General features: G+C 37.6%; 1 protein-coding gene across 3 annotated transcripts; it reads right to left on the bottom strand.

Annotated features, from left to right (window-relative positions):
- Positions 1 to 5,075: 5,075 nt before the first annotated feature.
- Positions 5,076 to 13,333, bottom strand: LOC111921038 (phototropin-1). 3 transcript variants are annotated; one of them, XM_023916608.2, is made up of 22 exons: positions 13,177 to 13,333; positions 12,463 to 13,050; positions 11,892 to 12,066; positions 11,027 to 11,209; positions 9,548 to 9,639; positions 9,163 to 9,469; positions 8,681 to 8,939; positions 8,528 to 8,598; positions 8,299 to 8,405; positions 8,050 to 8,099; positions 7,862 to 7,966; positions 7,697 to 7,756; positions 7,502 to 7,591; positions 7,150 to 7,311; positions 6,951 to 7,031; positions 6,773 to 6,876; positions 6,607 to 6,656; positions 6,313 to 6,419; positions 6,101 to 6,229; positions 5,753 to 5,995; positions 5,493 to 5,633; positions 5,076 to 5,342 (listed from the first exon to the last, which is right to left on the bottom strand). In XM_023916608.2, the coding sequence occupies exons 2-22, from the start codon at positions 13,040 to 13,042 to the stop codon at positions 5,241 to 5,243; spliced, it is 3,198 nt and encodes a 1,065-aa protein (XP_023772376.1). In that variant the 5' UTR covers positions 13,043 to 13,050; positions 13,177 to 13,333; the 3' UTR covers positions 5,076 to 5,240. The 3 variants fall into 3 exon arrangements, with proteins under 3 accessions (XP_023772376.1, XP_023772378.1, XP_023772377.1); XM_023916610.3 differs by having other exon boundaries at positions 5,753 to 5,865; positions 5,944 to 5,995; positions 12,463 to 13,268; XM_023916609.3 differs by having other exon boundaries at positions 12,463 to 13,270.
- Between the last annotated feature and the right edge of the window lie 1,812 nt (positions 13,334 to 15,145).

Genomic DNA, 15,145 nt, shown 5'->3' with positions numbered 1-15,145 from the left:
TGGTACGCCTACTGGCCTTCAGTTTATCCAGACCGCTCAACTAGCATTCATCATTCCGAGCTATCACTCCGGGAAATCTTCCCATGCATACCGTTCTAGCCCTCTAGGGGTTCCGAACTCTATCTCCATCACACAACTCAATCCCAGCCTGATCCCAGACCCTCCGCAAATAAGTACCTTTGGTCTGTATTCCGCCCCGCATGCTTGCCACTTACTCATGCCAACCTACGCTCTTGGCTGACAGAACACTGCTGAATCCCAGACAGCTCAACAATCTCACATACTCATCGATCATCCGGAGAATTTTCCAATTCTCCCTCACTTAGGGCACTGACTATCAACCACCGGTCGCTATCACCGACCTCCCAAAACAACCCTGCACAACACCACACTTACACGCGGACTGATTTCCCACTAGCACTAGCAACCTTCACAAAATCACATTTCCACATTGATCATCCCGCTCGAAAGAAACTCAATCTGCAGCTAACCACTCCTCAGAAGGCAGATGCTACCCGGCCTTCAGACCAATCCTAGGTTTCCACTAACAACCCCTCATAAATGATAACCACGGAATTCCCAAAAACTAAACCCTTAGCCATACCATAACTCTCAAAGACAACAAATACCACACCAAGAACCACACAAAGATACTAGCACATAAATAATACTCCACAATAATCATAAGATAACAAGACCTCAAGGAAGAAATATACCCGCAGCTGCATCCGACACTGCTCCGACCTCCTCTGCTGCAAGCTGAAAAGCACGACCCTGGGCCCTTGGGGGCTCCGCTCCACCCTGACCTCCACCTGTGATCCTCAAAGTGGCCGGTGCTGGAGCCTGCACCGGTCCTGCAGCGAGCTGTGGACAGTTGACCCTCAAATGTCCAACCTGATGACAATGGTAACAAATCCTCAAATCCCGAACTGGCGCTGACTGCCGACAATCCCTCGCATAGTGCCCCTCCTTTCCGCACTTGCGGCATGCACCACCGGACCTACAAACTCCGGTGTGACTCCTTCCACACTTCCCACAAGTGTGGCTACTCAGATCCCCCACTCTAGAATCAACGATCTTGGACCGTTTTGGCGCCGGCTGCAACTGCACTGGAGCCTGCCTCAACTCACGCATCTGCAATTCAATCTCTAACTTGCGCCGCCTGGCGGCCTCCTGTAACTCCAGCAAGGTCTCGCACCTCTGCGTAGACACAAACTGTCTGATATCCCTCTTGAGCATGCTCAGATATCGAGACATCTGAGCCTGCTCCGAAGCGAACTCAGGGCAGAACATCGCCCTCTCAGTGAATATCCTGGTGATCTCAGTCACCGACTCCGAATCCTGCTTCAGCTCAAGGAACTCCTAAGCCAATCTCTCCCTCTCAACTCGCGGAACATAGCGAGTGTTGAACATCTCCCTTAACTGATCCCATGAAACCGCAGCCCTCTACGCATCCGAATATGACCCCGTGGTCAATCTCCACCAATCCTTCGCCCCGAGCCTCAACAGGTTCAGAGCACACCTCACCCTCTGCTCAGCAGGGCATGAACACGTGAAGAAACACCCCTCCACGTCCGATAACCACCTCATGGAAACAATCGGGTCCTGAACTCCATCGAAGGTGGGAGGCTTCGTATTATCGACGTCCCGATACTGAAAGCCCCGACCAGCTCCTCCCCCTGCCGCTGCTACATCTGTTGTAGCCGCCGCGGCAGCCGTCTCTGTGAGAGCTGCATAACGCTCATCAAAATACTCAACCATGGCGGTCTTGATCGACCCAAACAGCTCCGGCAACTCATCCCGGAACAACTCAACAATTTCATCACGCAGGATCTCACGAATCCTCGCATCCAACTCGCACATGCTCATCTGACCAATAACCTCGGGCGGTGCTTACCCGCCCGAAACTCCCTCTCCTGCTCCCGATCCTGATCCGGATCCACTCCCAGCATGCCTCGAAATCTCCATACTGAAAAACACCACACAAATTCTCAGACACTTCCCACTATCCCGGGAACCAACTCTCTCAACCCAACCCTAGAGGTCATGGTTTCCCTGATACGCGTATGGGTCCTGTGCTTTCAGTAGTACGGGCCCATACTACCTTCCACACCTACCCATATTTGTATGAAGTACTACCACAACACCCTAGTGAAACATGCATAACAACGCTCAACCCTCACAACTAGAGGAACACTGGAAATCTCTCACAAGGAAACCCTAGGCTACAGGCATCACAAATCAGGCAACATTATCATGAAATCCTGAAGATCCCTAGCCTAGCACTAGCATGCTGTTCTAACAAAGCTCAAAAACAAATATCATGTATGGTATTTTGGGGTTACTTACTGGCTCCGGCTGATCGTACCTCCACGTCCTCATTTACTCAGTTTGAAAACCATTTTAATTTCACTTTTGAAAACTCTCCTCGATTTGAGACTGGAGTCACACGAGTGTTCCTCCAATTCACTCAAACCAAGGCTCTGATACCAACTTGTAACGACCAAAAATTTCAACCAATTTAAAATTTTCAAAAACAACCCGATTCCATTAAAGTTATTACAAAAAGGTTTTCAATACAATTTATTTTAAGTATTCCCAGAATCTCATCACAATATAAACACGAGGAGCGGTACGATCACGCCTTTGCCTTGCCACGGTCTCCTAAAGAACCTGAAAAACATTAAACCACAACTGTAAGCCCGAAAGCTTAGTGAGATATCCCCAAAATACCAACCACATATACCATACACACATAACATGCCATAACATATCCGATCACAGAACAACCATGCACTTCGGGTCTACTGTGGGACTGGTCCGCCGCACCGGCCAACAGTCCACCTGGTCCACCCTCCGAGTCTAGCCATATACCTCGAGTCTACAGTGTGATTGGTCCGCCCGCACCGGGCCTTCAATCCACCTGGTCCACTCTCCGAATCTAACCACATACATCGAGTCTGCAGTGTGATTGGTCCGCCCGCACCGGGCCTTCAGTCGGCCTGGTCCACTCTCCGAGCCTTGGCACGTCTGGTCCCCCCTCTTGGGGCCTACAGCCTATCCGGACCACTCGCTGGGCCTTCGGGACAACCGGTCTGCCCTGGGTATCTTGGCCTAAAGCACAAAGCAGGACCCGCCTCAACCTAACTCCAGTCCAAACAACCATGTGCACATAAACATACAATCATATAGCAATTCACAGTCAACAAGCCGATCAAACAGATCACATAACATATCATCATCCTAACCAGGATACCGACCTAACTGGTCACTAGCATAACATCACCCTACATCTCCGGATACCTATCTCAACCAGGTCTCTAACATATACCATCCTAGCTACCAGGATACCGACCTAACCGGTCACTAGCATAGCATCACCCTACATCTCGGGATACCTATCTCAACCAAGTCTCTAACATATACCATCCTAGCTACCAGGATGCAAAAATATCAAAGCAATAACATAACAACAAATACCCGGATCTCAATCCGATAAGGGTCGGCCTTGGTGCCTTAGACCCTGTTGATATAGTGAGGATAACTCACCTCAAAACTGGCGACTGAACAGATAACTCAAGCTGCTCCGATTACTGATACGACCTCCACCACTGGACAACCACCAAGGCACTGAACTCAAAACAATATCCAACAATTACCAAAATGCCCCTGGAAATCACTGGTCAACCCTTGGTCAAAGACAAGGTCAAAGTTAACCCCTGACTGACTCTACTCGCCGAGTCAACCCGATGACTCGCCGAGTCCCCATGCTCAGGATTTCCTCCAACCTGCGACTCAACTCGCCGAGTCACCCCGAGACTCGCCGAGTCCAACAACTCTGAGTCCACTCACATACAACTCACCGAGTCATCCCTTGACTCACCGATTCACGACTCAACCAGAAAAGATTGGGACTCTTCGACAAGACTCACCGAGTCCAAGAACAGACTCGTCGAGTCTAACAACCTACTCACCGAGTTGTTCTTCCAACTCGTCGAGTTCCAGGCCATCTTCATCCAACTCGCCGAGTTGTTCTTCCAACTCGTCGAGTCCCAGCCTATCTTCAAGCAACTCGCCGAGTACACCTTTGTGACTCGCCGAGTGCCTTTCGATCTCATTCCATACAGAAGCATTCCAGGCCATGCAATTGATCCAAAACGTAGATCTAGCCTCCTGTAACTCATCCATCACGTAAAGTGGCAAACTTTACGTGAATCCAAAGAGATCTAGGCATTTTCACTCTAGGGTTTGGGTTTGGGACAAGATAGCTCCTTCAATCACTCATAAACAGGGACTTTCATGCACTCTAATCCTTCTCCATTCCAGATTTGAGGTAGCAACCTCATATCTAACCTCCAAACTCAAAACATCACAAGATATGATTCCCTATAAACCCCAATATGATGCATCTAAATGAATTACAGCCCAAGAACGAGATAATACCTCAAAAAGAAGCCCCAACAGCAATGAAACCCGAATCTAAGCAAAGCCCCTTGTTCCAAGCCTCCTAACCTTCAAGATTTCCTCAACAATCACTTCTTCAAGCCTCCAAATGCACTTTGATCCTCTCACACATGACAACTAGGGTTTCTAGACTTAAGAGAGAGTAGAGAGGCTGGGGGAAAGGATGTTATGTTCTTTATATAGGGCTCATCCTCCAGATTTAGGGTTTTCTCCACTCAGCGCCTACTCGTCGAGTCCATCCGTTGACTTGCCGAGTCGGCCACTTAACACGCGACTAGAGTCGCGACTCTACTCGCCGAGTCCACTCGTGGACTCGCCGAGTCGCTCCTTCCCATTTTACTCTTTTAGCCCTTCAACTTTACTCTTGCTATTCCGGGATGTTACATTAATCAGTAAAGTGCTCGAGCAATTGGTGATGCCTCATAACCAAGTCATTTGTAGACACCACCCGATGATCTAGTGGTAGTCCTAGAGTCGGGACAAACCTTGGAGTACTCCCGAATCAAAGTCAGGATCCGATATTACACTTCTATTTTCTCACGTCAATAGCATAAGCCAGATATGACATAAATAAACTAGATACAAAATGAAAATGAAATAGACCAAATGTGTATAAAAATCGGAGCACACAAATAATATTGATTTTTAAATCCTTTATTAGTTCTTTAAAACACAAATAAAATCAAGAAAATGAAATTCGCATATAAAACCGTTCTTTATACAACTTCAGAAATAAATTTAAGCAAAAAACACACACAAACACACACACAAAACTTTCAAAAAACATTATTCTCCAAATCTTTGAGTCCAGGGTCAGCCTCTTTGACCTTTTCATCTTCATCTGCTCCAAACACAGGAGTCTCCAGCTTCGGAGGACTCTGAAACAATCATACAAATTAAATGTTTATAACATTCAATTAATCCAATTTCTTTCAATCACTAGATCATTCGTTTTATACAATAGAGTTTCTTAAATTATCATTTCTAGAACAATAACATTATAAATCTAGAAAACCAGTTAGGTTTACCTGGCAACGAACTAAAGCCCAGTTAATACCCCGAAAGAAAGGGTGTCGTTTCACTTCGCTTGCACCTTCATGTGAACCCAACCGATTCTTTGGATCTCTATGCAATAATCTATAAATCAACTGTTTGGCTTGAAGGCTTACCTGGATTACATTCAAATTCTTGTCAGTTTCAAGAATGATATTATATTTGATAATTAATAGTTAAACTTAAAATCTAATTAATAAAAACTGATTGAGCATGCATGTTTTGGAAAACGCACCGGTATGCTACCAGGAAACTTGAGATCTTTATGAAGAACATTGGCGAATGTTCTTTGCCTCGTCTTTCCTCTAAATGGCGTGTACCCATAAAACATTTCATATAAAAGAATACCTACAAAGAACAACCATAAATAATCTAAAACTAGTAATATCTCTAAAGAGAAATTGATAGATAAGTTCAAAAAATTACCAAGAGCCCACCAATCCACTGCACTAGAATGTCCAGCTCCACTTATAATTTCCTGAAACATTGCAAAAAAACATCTTATATTATCTGAATATCAAATAGTAGAGGTATATATCTATATAAGTGATTGATAGATAGATGTATATATATATATACGAACCGGAGCAATATATTCTTCTGTTCCCACAAAAGAATTCGATGCCCTCACTGGTTCGGCCATGAAGATTGGAGTCTGTTGACCTTTATGATGCCTCCTCTTCTTCTTTTCATTTACTTCAGGAATCAAAAGCTGAATCAAGAAGTTAAAAAGGTTTGTAAGCTAGTTTTATTGGGATATTAAAGAAGGAAATTCGAGAGGATCATTAGAGATACCTGAGGCTTGCAAGATGTCAAGCAGGAAAGATCAAAATCAGTCAAAGCTACATGTCCACTACTTTGTATCAATACATTTTCTGGCTTCAGATCTCTGTATATAATACCTACAACCATCATTTTACTCCAATTCGTTACTTATAAATTGAGTTACATCTGTTGGTTTCATGAAAGAAATTTAATTAACAGATAGCTATTATATAAATCTGTAATCAACGGATTTGTTAATTAGAATAATTTTCTAGGCTGCGTTTGTAACTCGGACATAGTACATGCATAGTTTTTATGGTGTACCTTGACAATGAAGATACTCTAAGGCCACGAGCACCTCTGCAGCATAGAATCTATAAGGAAAATTAAAGATATGTTTGTTAGAATTATCAGTTCAAAAAATAAATAAATAAATAAATGCCATCTAATATATACCAAGTGTCAATCAAGTTCTAATTAGAAATTATACCTTACAGCCTCTTCCTTCAAGACCTTCATTGGTTGTCTGTCTAAAAGCATAAAAAGTTCTCCTCCAGAACAGTAATCGGTGATCAAACAAACATGAGATGGTGTCTGCAAAGATTTTTGTTTGTTAAATTAAAGCTGATATGATTTATTACTATAATTTTTAAATGTGCAAAATTTACCTGAAAGGAAGCATATAATGCTGGAAGAAAAGGATGGTCTAAGATATCCAAGATCTCCCTTTCTGCACATGCTCTATGCACCTATTTCATGTAAAAAAAAAATAGCACACAAATTAAATTCCAAAAAATTACCAAATGGATATTTTTGCAACCACTGTTAAAAATGGTTTGTAAATTTCGGAAACCTTGATATTCTTACCTTGTTACGATTGAGCATTACACTTTTATCCATTGCTTTCATTGCAAAGAACTCTCCAGTTCCACATAACTCAACCAAATGAACACTTCCTGTATCACCGGATCCTAGAGGCTTTATGGGCTTAAAATGCTTCAATCCTAACTTTTCTCCACTCTCAATAACCTACAAAAACCAATATACAACAATTAACCAGATATATATATATATATATATATATATATATATATATATATATATATATATATATATATATATATATATATATATATATATATATATATATATATATATATAGGATGTTCATATGCATATTTATATAGAATCCTAGACATTTTAAATGTGTATGTGGTACCTTTAAAATAGCATTCCAGGCTGAGCTATCCCTTCTATGAGGCTTGGGGCGAACTTCATTCGAATGTTTTGCCCATAAATCATCTGGGGTCTGTGTATAATCATTAAATTTAAATCACTCCATATTCTATAATCATTAAGTGTTAATTTTTTTTTTTCAGAATCTAGTTTTGCATTCTGGTAACTAGAGTTTTACCATGTTAGCATCTGGAAGTTCTCGGACTGCTTCATCTACGTTTGCTGCAGTCTCTTTCACCTGAAAACCATAAAAAATGCCAGTGATTCATACGTGTATATAGACACAATGAATTGTAAGTATACACAGGATATATATTAGGGTTCATGATCAGATTGTAGTTACCACAACAGCACCATCTTTAGCAGTAGCTTCAGGGATACAGTTGTGAAGTGGCTCAACATGCTGACTTCCATCTAATTGCACTCCAATAAAGTATTGCACTTCTCCCTATACCACACAAAATACATACAATCTTTATATATATCTTTTTTAACTTAAATCTTTAAGGGTTTTTAATTCAGTCATCATACCTTTTGATCACGCATAGGCTGCAGATGAAACAAATTCCAGAATTTTTTGCCTAATTGATTACCACGAAAGAAGATTTAGCAACAGACATATATATATATATATATATATATATATATATATATATATATATATATATATATATATATATATATATATATATATATATATATATATATATATATATATATATATATATATATATTCTCGAACACATATATGTACATGTATGTCTATATGTATGTGCATACCGCTTTTTGTATAATTGATGAGTTGTACAGTAACTTCTCTTTGGTTATCAATGGCGTCTCGGATTTTCTTGACGGTTGTTGGATCAGTTTCTGGCCCTTGAAGAAACCTTAACATAATAATGGTTTATCATAAAGCATTGTTTTTCATGTACTATTATATATAATGTTATCATGCAGATTAGAGCGACTTTTACTGAAATTTTCTGAAGTAAACCTTAAAATAAATTACCTGCAATTTCTTCCCAGAATCTCTTCTCGACTATACTCTGTTAGCTCTAAGAAACTATCCGACGCAAATATCTGGTGATCAGAATCTTGAAAACATTAGAAAATTCTGAATTTTTTGACGAATTGTAAGATCAAATGGTAGTACTAGACTTACGATGGGATTATCGGGAAGTCGAGGATCAGTGATGACAAAGTTTTTCTCAATACGTTCAAGGGTTGTTGCGAGATCAATACCCTTTCTCATTTCTTTCTTTCTAACTTTGTCGTCCAAGCTTTCTGGCCTCGAATCAGCTTTCTTAAGCTCAAACCCATCATCTTCATCGTCAACCTCACCATCGGTATCCTGAATGTTAATGTCTCCCTCGAATCCGTCATCGTATTCTTCACTACTTTTACGATTTTTCTTCTTGATTCTATATCATAAACATATGCATTAGCATCTATATTTAAATACGCATTCGAGTTACTTGTACTTTAAGAGATTACATGCATGCATGTATGTTTTTTTTTACTAAAACTCGATAACGATCTGTAAAAGTTTACTAGTTCAGAGTTCTCCAATGCTTGACATGCATGCATGTATTCTTTTTATGAAACTCTATAAGTTTGACATGAAAAGTCAAAAAATTTGAATACCCCATGAAAGAAAGACGTCTTGGTTTTTTCTGCTTCTTTTCAGGAAGCTCGTCGATTGGCTGCATGGTTTTGATGGTTCTAACGCCGGCGTGTGAATTTCTTCGTGGAGGAGGTGGTGGCGGAGTATACGTAGTCTCTGCAGATTTACGCCGGCCTAAACCCGACGCATCGGCTTTGTCTTGTTTCTCCTTCTTTCCTGATTCCGTCATGAATGGATGACGATTGGTTGACTCACTGAGTGATCTAGGTCTTTTCACTGCCTCCACCAACTCGGTCACTGAACTCGATGCCATCTCTTTTTGTCTGGCTACAAGATTAATTACATCAAATAAGATCAATACTGGAGACATGGGTTTGTGAAAAATTAACAAGAAAAAACGAGTACCATCATATCGAATCAAAGATTCAGGCAACCCATTTGGCCGGAGCGTCTTCTCTTTCGTCCCTTCTGTATGCTTGCTCACCTCCACTTGCATTCTGTATATGATGATTATGATCATGAACACTGTTAACCAAATTACTCCTTATAAATCAAGCCTACCATAGTTTCTTCCTGTGTTACGCCATAATTGATGCTTAAATTTTTTTAAGAAAATTAAATTACGGAACACTTGAAAAACAAGAGGAAAAAATGAATGAGGGTCAACTTTGTAATAGCATGAGTCAAAGGGTAAATTTGTAAAAAGTTGGGAGTTTAATTTCCCATTTTTGGAAGTCGACGACCATGTGACAGTCAAAGGGCAACTTTTAAAAAGTTACCCTTTTATGATATCCAAATTTTGGTAGTTAAGTTATCCATTGATTAATGATTACTAATTACTAATGTCAACGACCACGCGACAGTCACGTGCTACATGTTGGACCCTTAACGCTGAGTTAAATATTAGATAAGGTGGAATAATATAATATGTGACAAATAAAATAATTAAACAGAGCCATATGGAAACAGGGACTAAACCTCAAGGAGGGTCCATGCACCATCACTCACCATCAAATAGTAACATCACACACGATGGGTTCCAATGGTCCATCATTAATGGACCACCATGTCCCTCCCTCAACCCCTTACCTAATGAAACAAATCAAGTGATAGAATACAAACTACTGAAATTACTAAACTAACCCTGTGATCGTGTAAAGTTGTGAACTTAGTAGGAAATTTGTAACGTGTCGCTTTCTTAAACGTTGGTGTAGTTGTCGAGAGAGAAACGAATTAGATATGGTGGAAAACTAATCTTTTTGATTCCGAATCATTCAGAAAGAAAAGAAGATAATTTAAAATACTTGAGACCGAAAACTCTTAAACAAGATGACAGATAAATATGAATCACGTAGGGTTTGATTTGACGATGACAAGACTAGAGCTCATATCAAGCTAAAGAAGTATTTGTCTACATACATTGTTGAATACGATGTATCAGATATGTGTAGGGGTTATATACTTATATGTATACACCTGATAATAAACAACGAATAATGTCTAGATCTAAAATAATCAAACCAAAACACCTAAATCAAGTAACGCATAATGAAACCCCTAAAATAGTTTGACCCAAAATACTTACATATACATTTATCAGTTCTTACTATTAGAGCCTAATAGTTAAAGAGTAAAATTTCACAAATGAAGTCCACTTTTTTAAACTTTTCATTGATTTTTCATGTGGGCCTTGAAATAGTTTGACATGGGTCATTAGATAATACGATTTACCATTTTTTTACATTTATCAAACGGAAGGAATAGTTCATGGTTGTTTTTAACAGTCGTTGTAATTTTTTTAATAAAAAGAATATGATCATCTTATATTGTTATGAATGTTAAGTTGTGTGATATCAATAACTTCAATTATAATCTAAAACATACCCAATGAATTTGAGGATGTTGCCAGCTTCATCTTTGATGGGTGAAACAGTGAGAAGGTTCCAAAAGGTCGAGCCATCCTTCTTGTAGTTGAGGAGCCTACCGCAGAAGGTCGTGCCCTTTTGCAACGCTTCCCTAATTTTAGCCACATCTTCCGGGTCGGTGTCTGCACCCTGTAGAAACCGGCTGAAACCCACACACACACAGCTTTTTCAATCATTTATTTCAAATATAAAATAATAATTATTTATTATAAATTATGATACGTGAAACAGATAAACAGTTGTAATCTATTCTGTCCAAATTTCAAAAGTTGAATACTTTTTTGAAAATAAAATTGATAATTATTTTTAATGGAATTTGTACAGTTAATCGTATTATTGTTATGGTTATATATGAGATGAAAATAGTGTTACGGTGTCACGGTTATTTTGGAATACAAAGGCAGCAAAACGACAAAATGATATTTAGGCGACAATTCCAAAATATGCAAAAAGTCGCAAAAAGTTCCTGAAATGTGAGTGATTGTTCTTAACTTTCCACAAAATAATATCTTTGTCTAAATATTAAAAACGAAACCATAAGATCATTAAAGTATAATGGTTTTATGTTCAATTAAAAATTATTTAAGTATTTACAAAGAGAAAAAAAACTAATGAACCCAAGTTAATGTATTAACTGATGTGAAATAATAAAATTGACTAAGTTATATTGTATCATTGTTTAATTAACACCATATTTCAGTTGTCAAATTAGATTTTTTTTTCAGTTTATATTAACCCAAAATCATTATTTTTTTTCAACAACGTAAGTGTCTTTTTCATAAGAAGAATTTTTCTGAACAAATTAAGAAAGAAGTCATATATACCAATTTCTGCCGATTACTTCTTTGGAAGTGTAACCAGTCATCTTAAAGAAACCAGCACTTGCATATAAAATTGGATAGTCTGGTTTTGTGGCATCTGAAACCACAAATGTCTGCTGAAATGTCGATAATGCATCCTTCAAATCCTCTGATACTCTTGGAAAACCTCTCTCTTTTCCTGTTCCATTGTTTATTCCAAAATATATATATATATATATATATATATATATTAATATGTAACTTATCAATAACACTAATGATATAAGTTCTTATAAAACAAGTTTTGCTACATGAACAAGTAGTTGTTTAGCATTGTTTTATATTTAATCCAATTTTAGAATATTATAAGAGTCGAATCATAAAAGAATTAAACTATATATCCACAGATGTTCATATATAATATGGGAATAAGTTCATGATCATATCTTATAGTGTTCAATATAAATTTAAAAAAAAAAAATCAGATTTACTATTGACCTCTTTGTATTATATAGAATATAAATTAAAGATCGCAACTAAATAATCAATAATTAAAAACTATTACGTATTACCAGTATAATGTATAGAAACTTACCCAATCCCTCATCATCTGATATATCACTGGAACTCTGAAGGGAATTACCCGAATCCCTCCTATTTGAACCGGGTTTAGCATTCGGATCCTCGCCGGAGGTTCTTACTTTAACCCCCTGTGGCTTACCAGTCTCGGTGTCTGTTTGCAGAACCAAACCCCACTCCGCCGCTCTTTGTTCAGCAGCACCCACTATTCCACCCGGCGACTGTGGTGCCATCACAGCCGCCTTGGAACTTTGAGCAAAGGCCGGTGACTTTGGCGCCAACGTCACCGGCGGAACTTCATACGGGTTAGGATCTTTCAGGGCCATCCATGACTTGATCTCGTCAGCTGGCAATCTGCCGGAATGAGAGGTCGAAAGGCTAGCAACATTAACATTGACTGCCTCCGACGGTGGCGTTTCTGGGTTGTTCTGTGGCGGCGACTCCGCCCAGCTCCGCCAGGTGGGCTGTGGTCGGAATGGTGCGGTGGTGTCGTTGGCTGATGGGTTGAATACTTCAAGTGAGCCACGGACGTCTCTTTGAGCTGGTAGGAACAGTGGAGATGATGACTTGTCTTGTGCATGTTTCTTTGACTCCATTCTCTTCTCTACACGATCGACATGCAAAATTTACATATAAATTAATTGCTACATATAGTTGATGGTCTATAAGAGTATAACTATCTCCAATTTTAATCAAATTTATAAAAAAGTAAGAAAAAAAAATCACAAACTTTAGAGAGGAGATTGGAAGAGGAGATAAGGATGGTGGAAATGGTGTTAATGGGCACTTCGGAAAATTGAAGTACAAGAAGCCCAAAAGGACAGATATTTTTGGTTTAGAGTTTAGACATCACATATGATGGCCATATTCATTGAGAGTACCAACAATTCAAGGGGTAATTTTGTCATTTACTAGTAAAGATATGATGATGAGTAGCTTGCTGGCCACTAGAATTTCCAAAGAGAAATTATAGGTAATTTGAAAATATGGATTCAAAAGACAAAAACACCTTCTTCAAACAATTTATTTGATTTGTTATTGTTTTTAGCAAACTTGATTTATTATTTTAATCAATCGATTTTTCTAGCCGATATGGGACACTAGAAATCCCTCGAGTTGGAGGCTCGAATGTTGAGACTAGACTAAATGTGGTGCTATCGACTCTAGTATCATATTAGTTAGATTAGCATGGTTCTATATTTTCTTTGAAAAAGCTTTTAAAAATAGATCAGAATCCAATATATATTGAGATCAATAGTATTGTATTTAGCAATGTGTCACTCAAACAACTCTAAGTGACTCGGGTTTATTTATGAGAGCTAATTTATTAAAATAGATTACCACCTATATATGATTAATATGTATATATAATTTGAAAAGACAATGATAGACAGTAAAAGTTAAGATCTCTAATTCTTATATATTTTATGGTATTATTACAATATTCAATTTACAATGATGCTACAAACTTTATAACATTTACAAAAAAAGAAACTAAAAATACGTTATTTTAATTTGATTTTGGTGTCCAAATAAAGTTGGTATAGACCATGTGTATATGCTATTGCTATTTAATGAGATTGAGATGTGCATAAATAAAATCAAACATTTATTTGTTGAAAGCATGTAAAACCAAAAAATAAAATAAAATAGTATCTGGCAACAAAACTATCATGAGACTTTGGATATTCTCAAGGTTCATACCAAATATATCCTTACTACGATGTTGATTTTGCTTCCAAAAAAAATGTTATGTAAAAATCGTATCATAGGCCAGATTTGGTCGGATAATATACTTCAATGCATGAATTAAAAAAAAAAAAAAAAAAAAAAGTACTTATCGACATTAAACAAATGTTTGATTTTATATGAAAAATACGATGGTTTTGGCAACTAATCCACTCATTTATTATCCGAAAACTGAAAGGAACAATGTGCACAAACCTTCAATGAAATTAAAAGAAAAAAAAAAGTGTTGGTAAAACTATACGTAAACTTTAGGTAGTAGCCGGTATCGGTAAGTTGTAGTTTTTATTTGTATATGAATGTTCGGAAAAAATAATTAGAAACTTCTAAAATGCATAAAATGTTATAAAATTACTTATCTAAAACATGTCATTATCTCTAAGAAATATTACCTCGGTCTCAAATTAATAATTCACTTTTAACTTTTGAAGTCTTTTTTTTTTCAATTTTAACCTTCAATATTTTTGTTTTTTTATAGATAATACTTGATGCAAAATATATAAATGAATTGTATTTTAAATGTTTTTTCATTGTTATAACTTTTATCAAGTAATATATAATACAAATAAAAATATTTAAGGTTAAAGTTGAAAAAAAAAAACTTCAAAAATTAAATATGGACTATCAATTGGGAACCGAGGGAGTAATAATTAATTCAATTTGCAAAATTATAAAATAACTGCTCATTAAATACTCCTTGAAGTAGGTTATGAATTTTTAACCTTTTGTTTTAAAAACTAAAGATTACAAACCAAACGGGCCTAAAGTTAAATCTTTTATTTGTTTGGTGACATACACATTTTTGTTATGTGTACAACATAGTAAAGTGCTCCTATCGACATATTAACGTATATTTAAATATTTACATGACCAAGACACCTGTAATTAAATACGTCGTAAGTACGTAATCTCAAAATAAAATATTTGCAAAGTATTAACGAAATAAAGATAAA

Source organism: Lactuca sativa, chromosome 5 (assembly GCF_002870075.4).
Source record: "Lactuca sativa cultivar Salinas chromosome 5, Lsat_Salinas_v11, whole genome shotgun sequence".
Lineage (NCBI taxonomy): Eukaryota > Viridiplantae > Streptophyta > Magnoliopsida > Asterales > Asteraceae > Lactuca > Lactuca sativa.
Note: the sequence above shows the minus strand (reverse complement) of the source record. Positions and strands in the feature narration are given on the sequence as shown.

Bases quoted from the DNA above. Each gene is read 5' to 3' on its own strand.
- LOC111921038 (XM_023916608.2), bottom strand. From the start codon at position 13,042: ATGGAGTCAAAGAAACATGCACAAGACAAGTCATCATCTCCACTGTTC. The intron at 7,312-7,501 runs GTACCACATACA...TGGTTTTTGTAG, and splicing joins CCTGGAATGCTATTTTAAAG to GTTATTGAGAGTGGAGAAAA. The intron at 6,420-6,606 runs GTACACCATAAA...TGATGGTTGTAG, and splicing joins AGAGTATCTTCATTGTCAAG to GTATTATATACAGAGATCTG.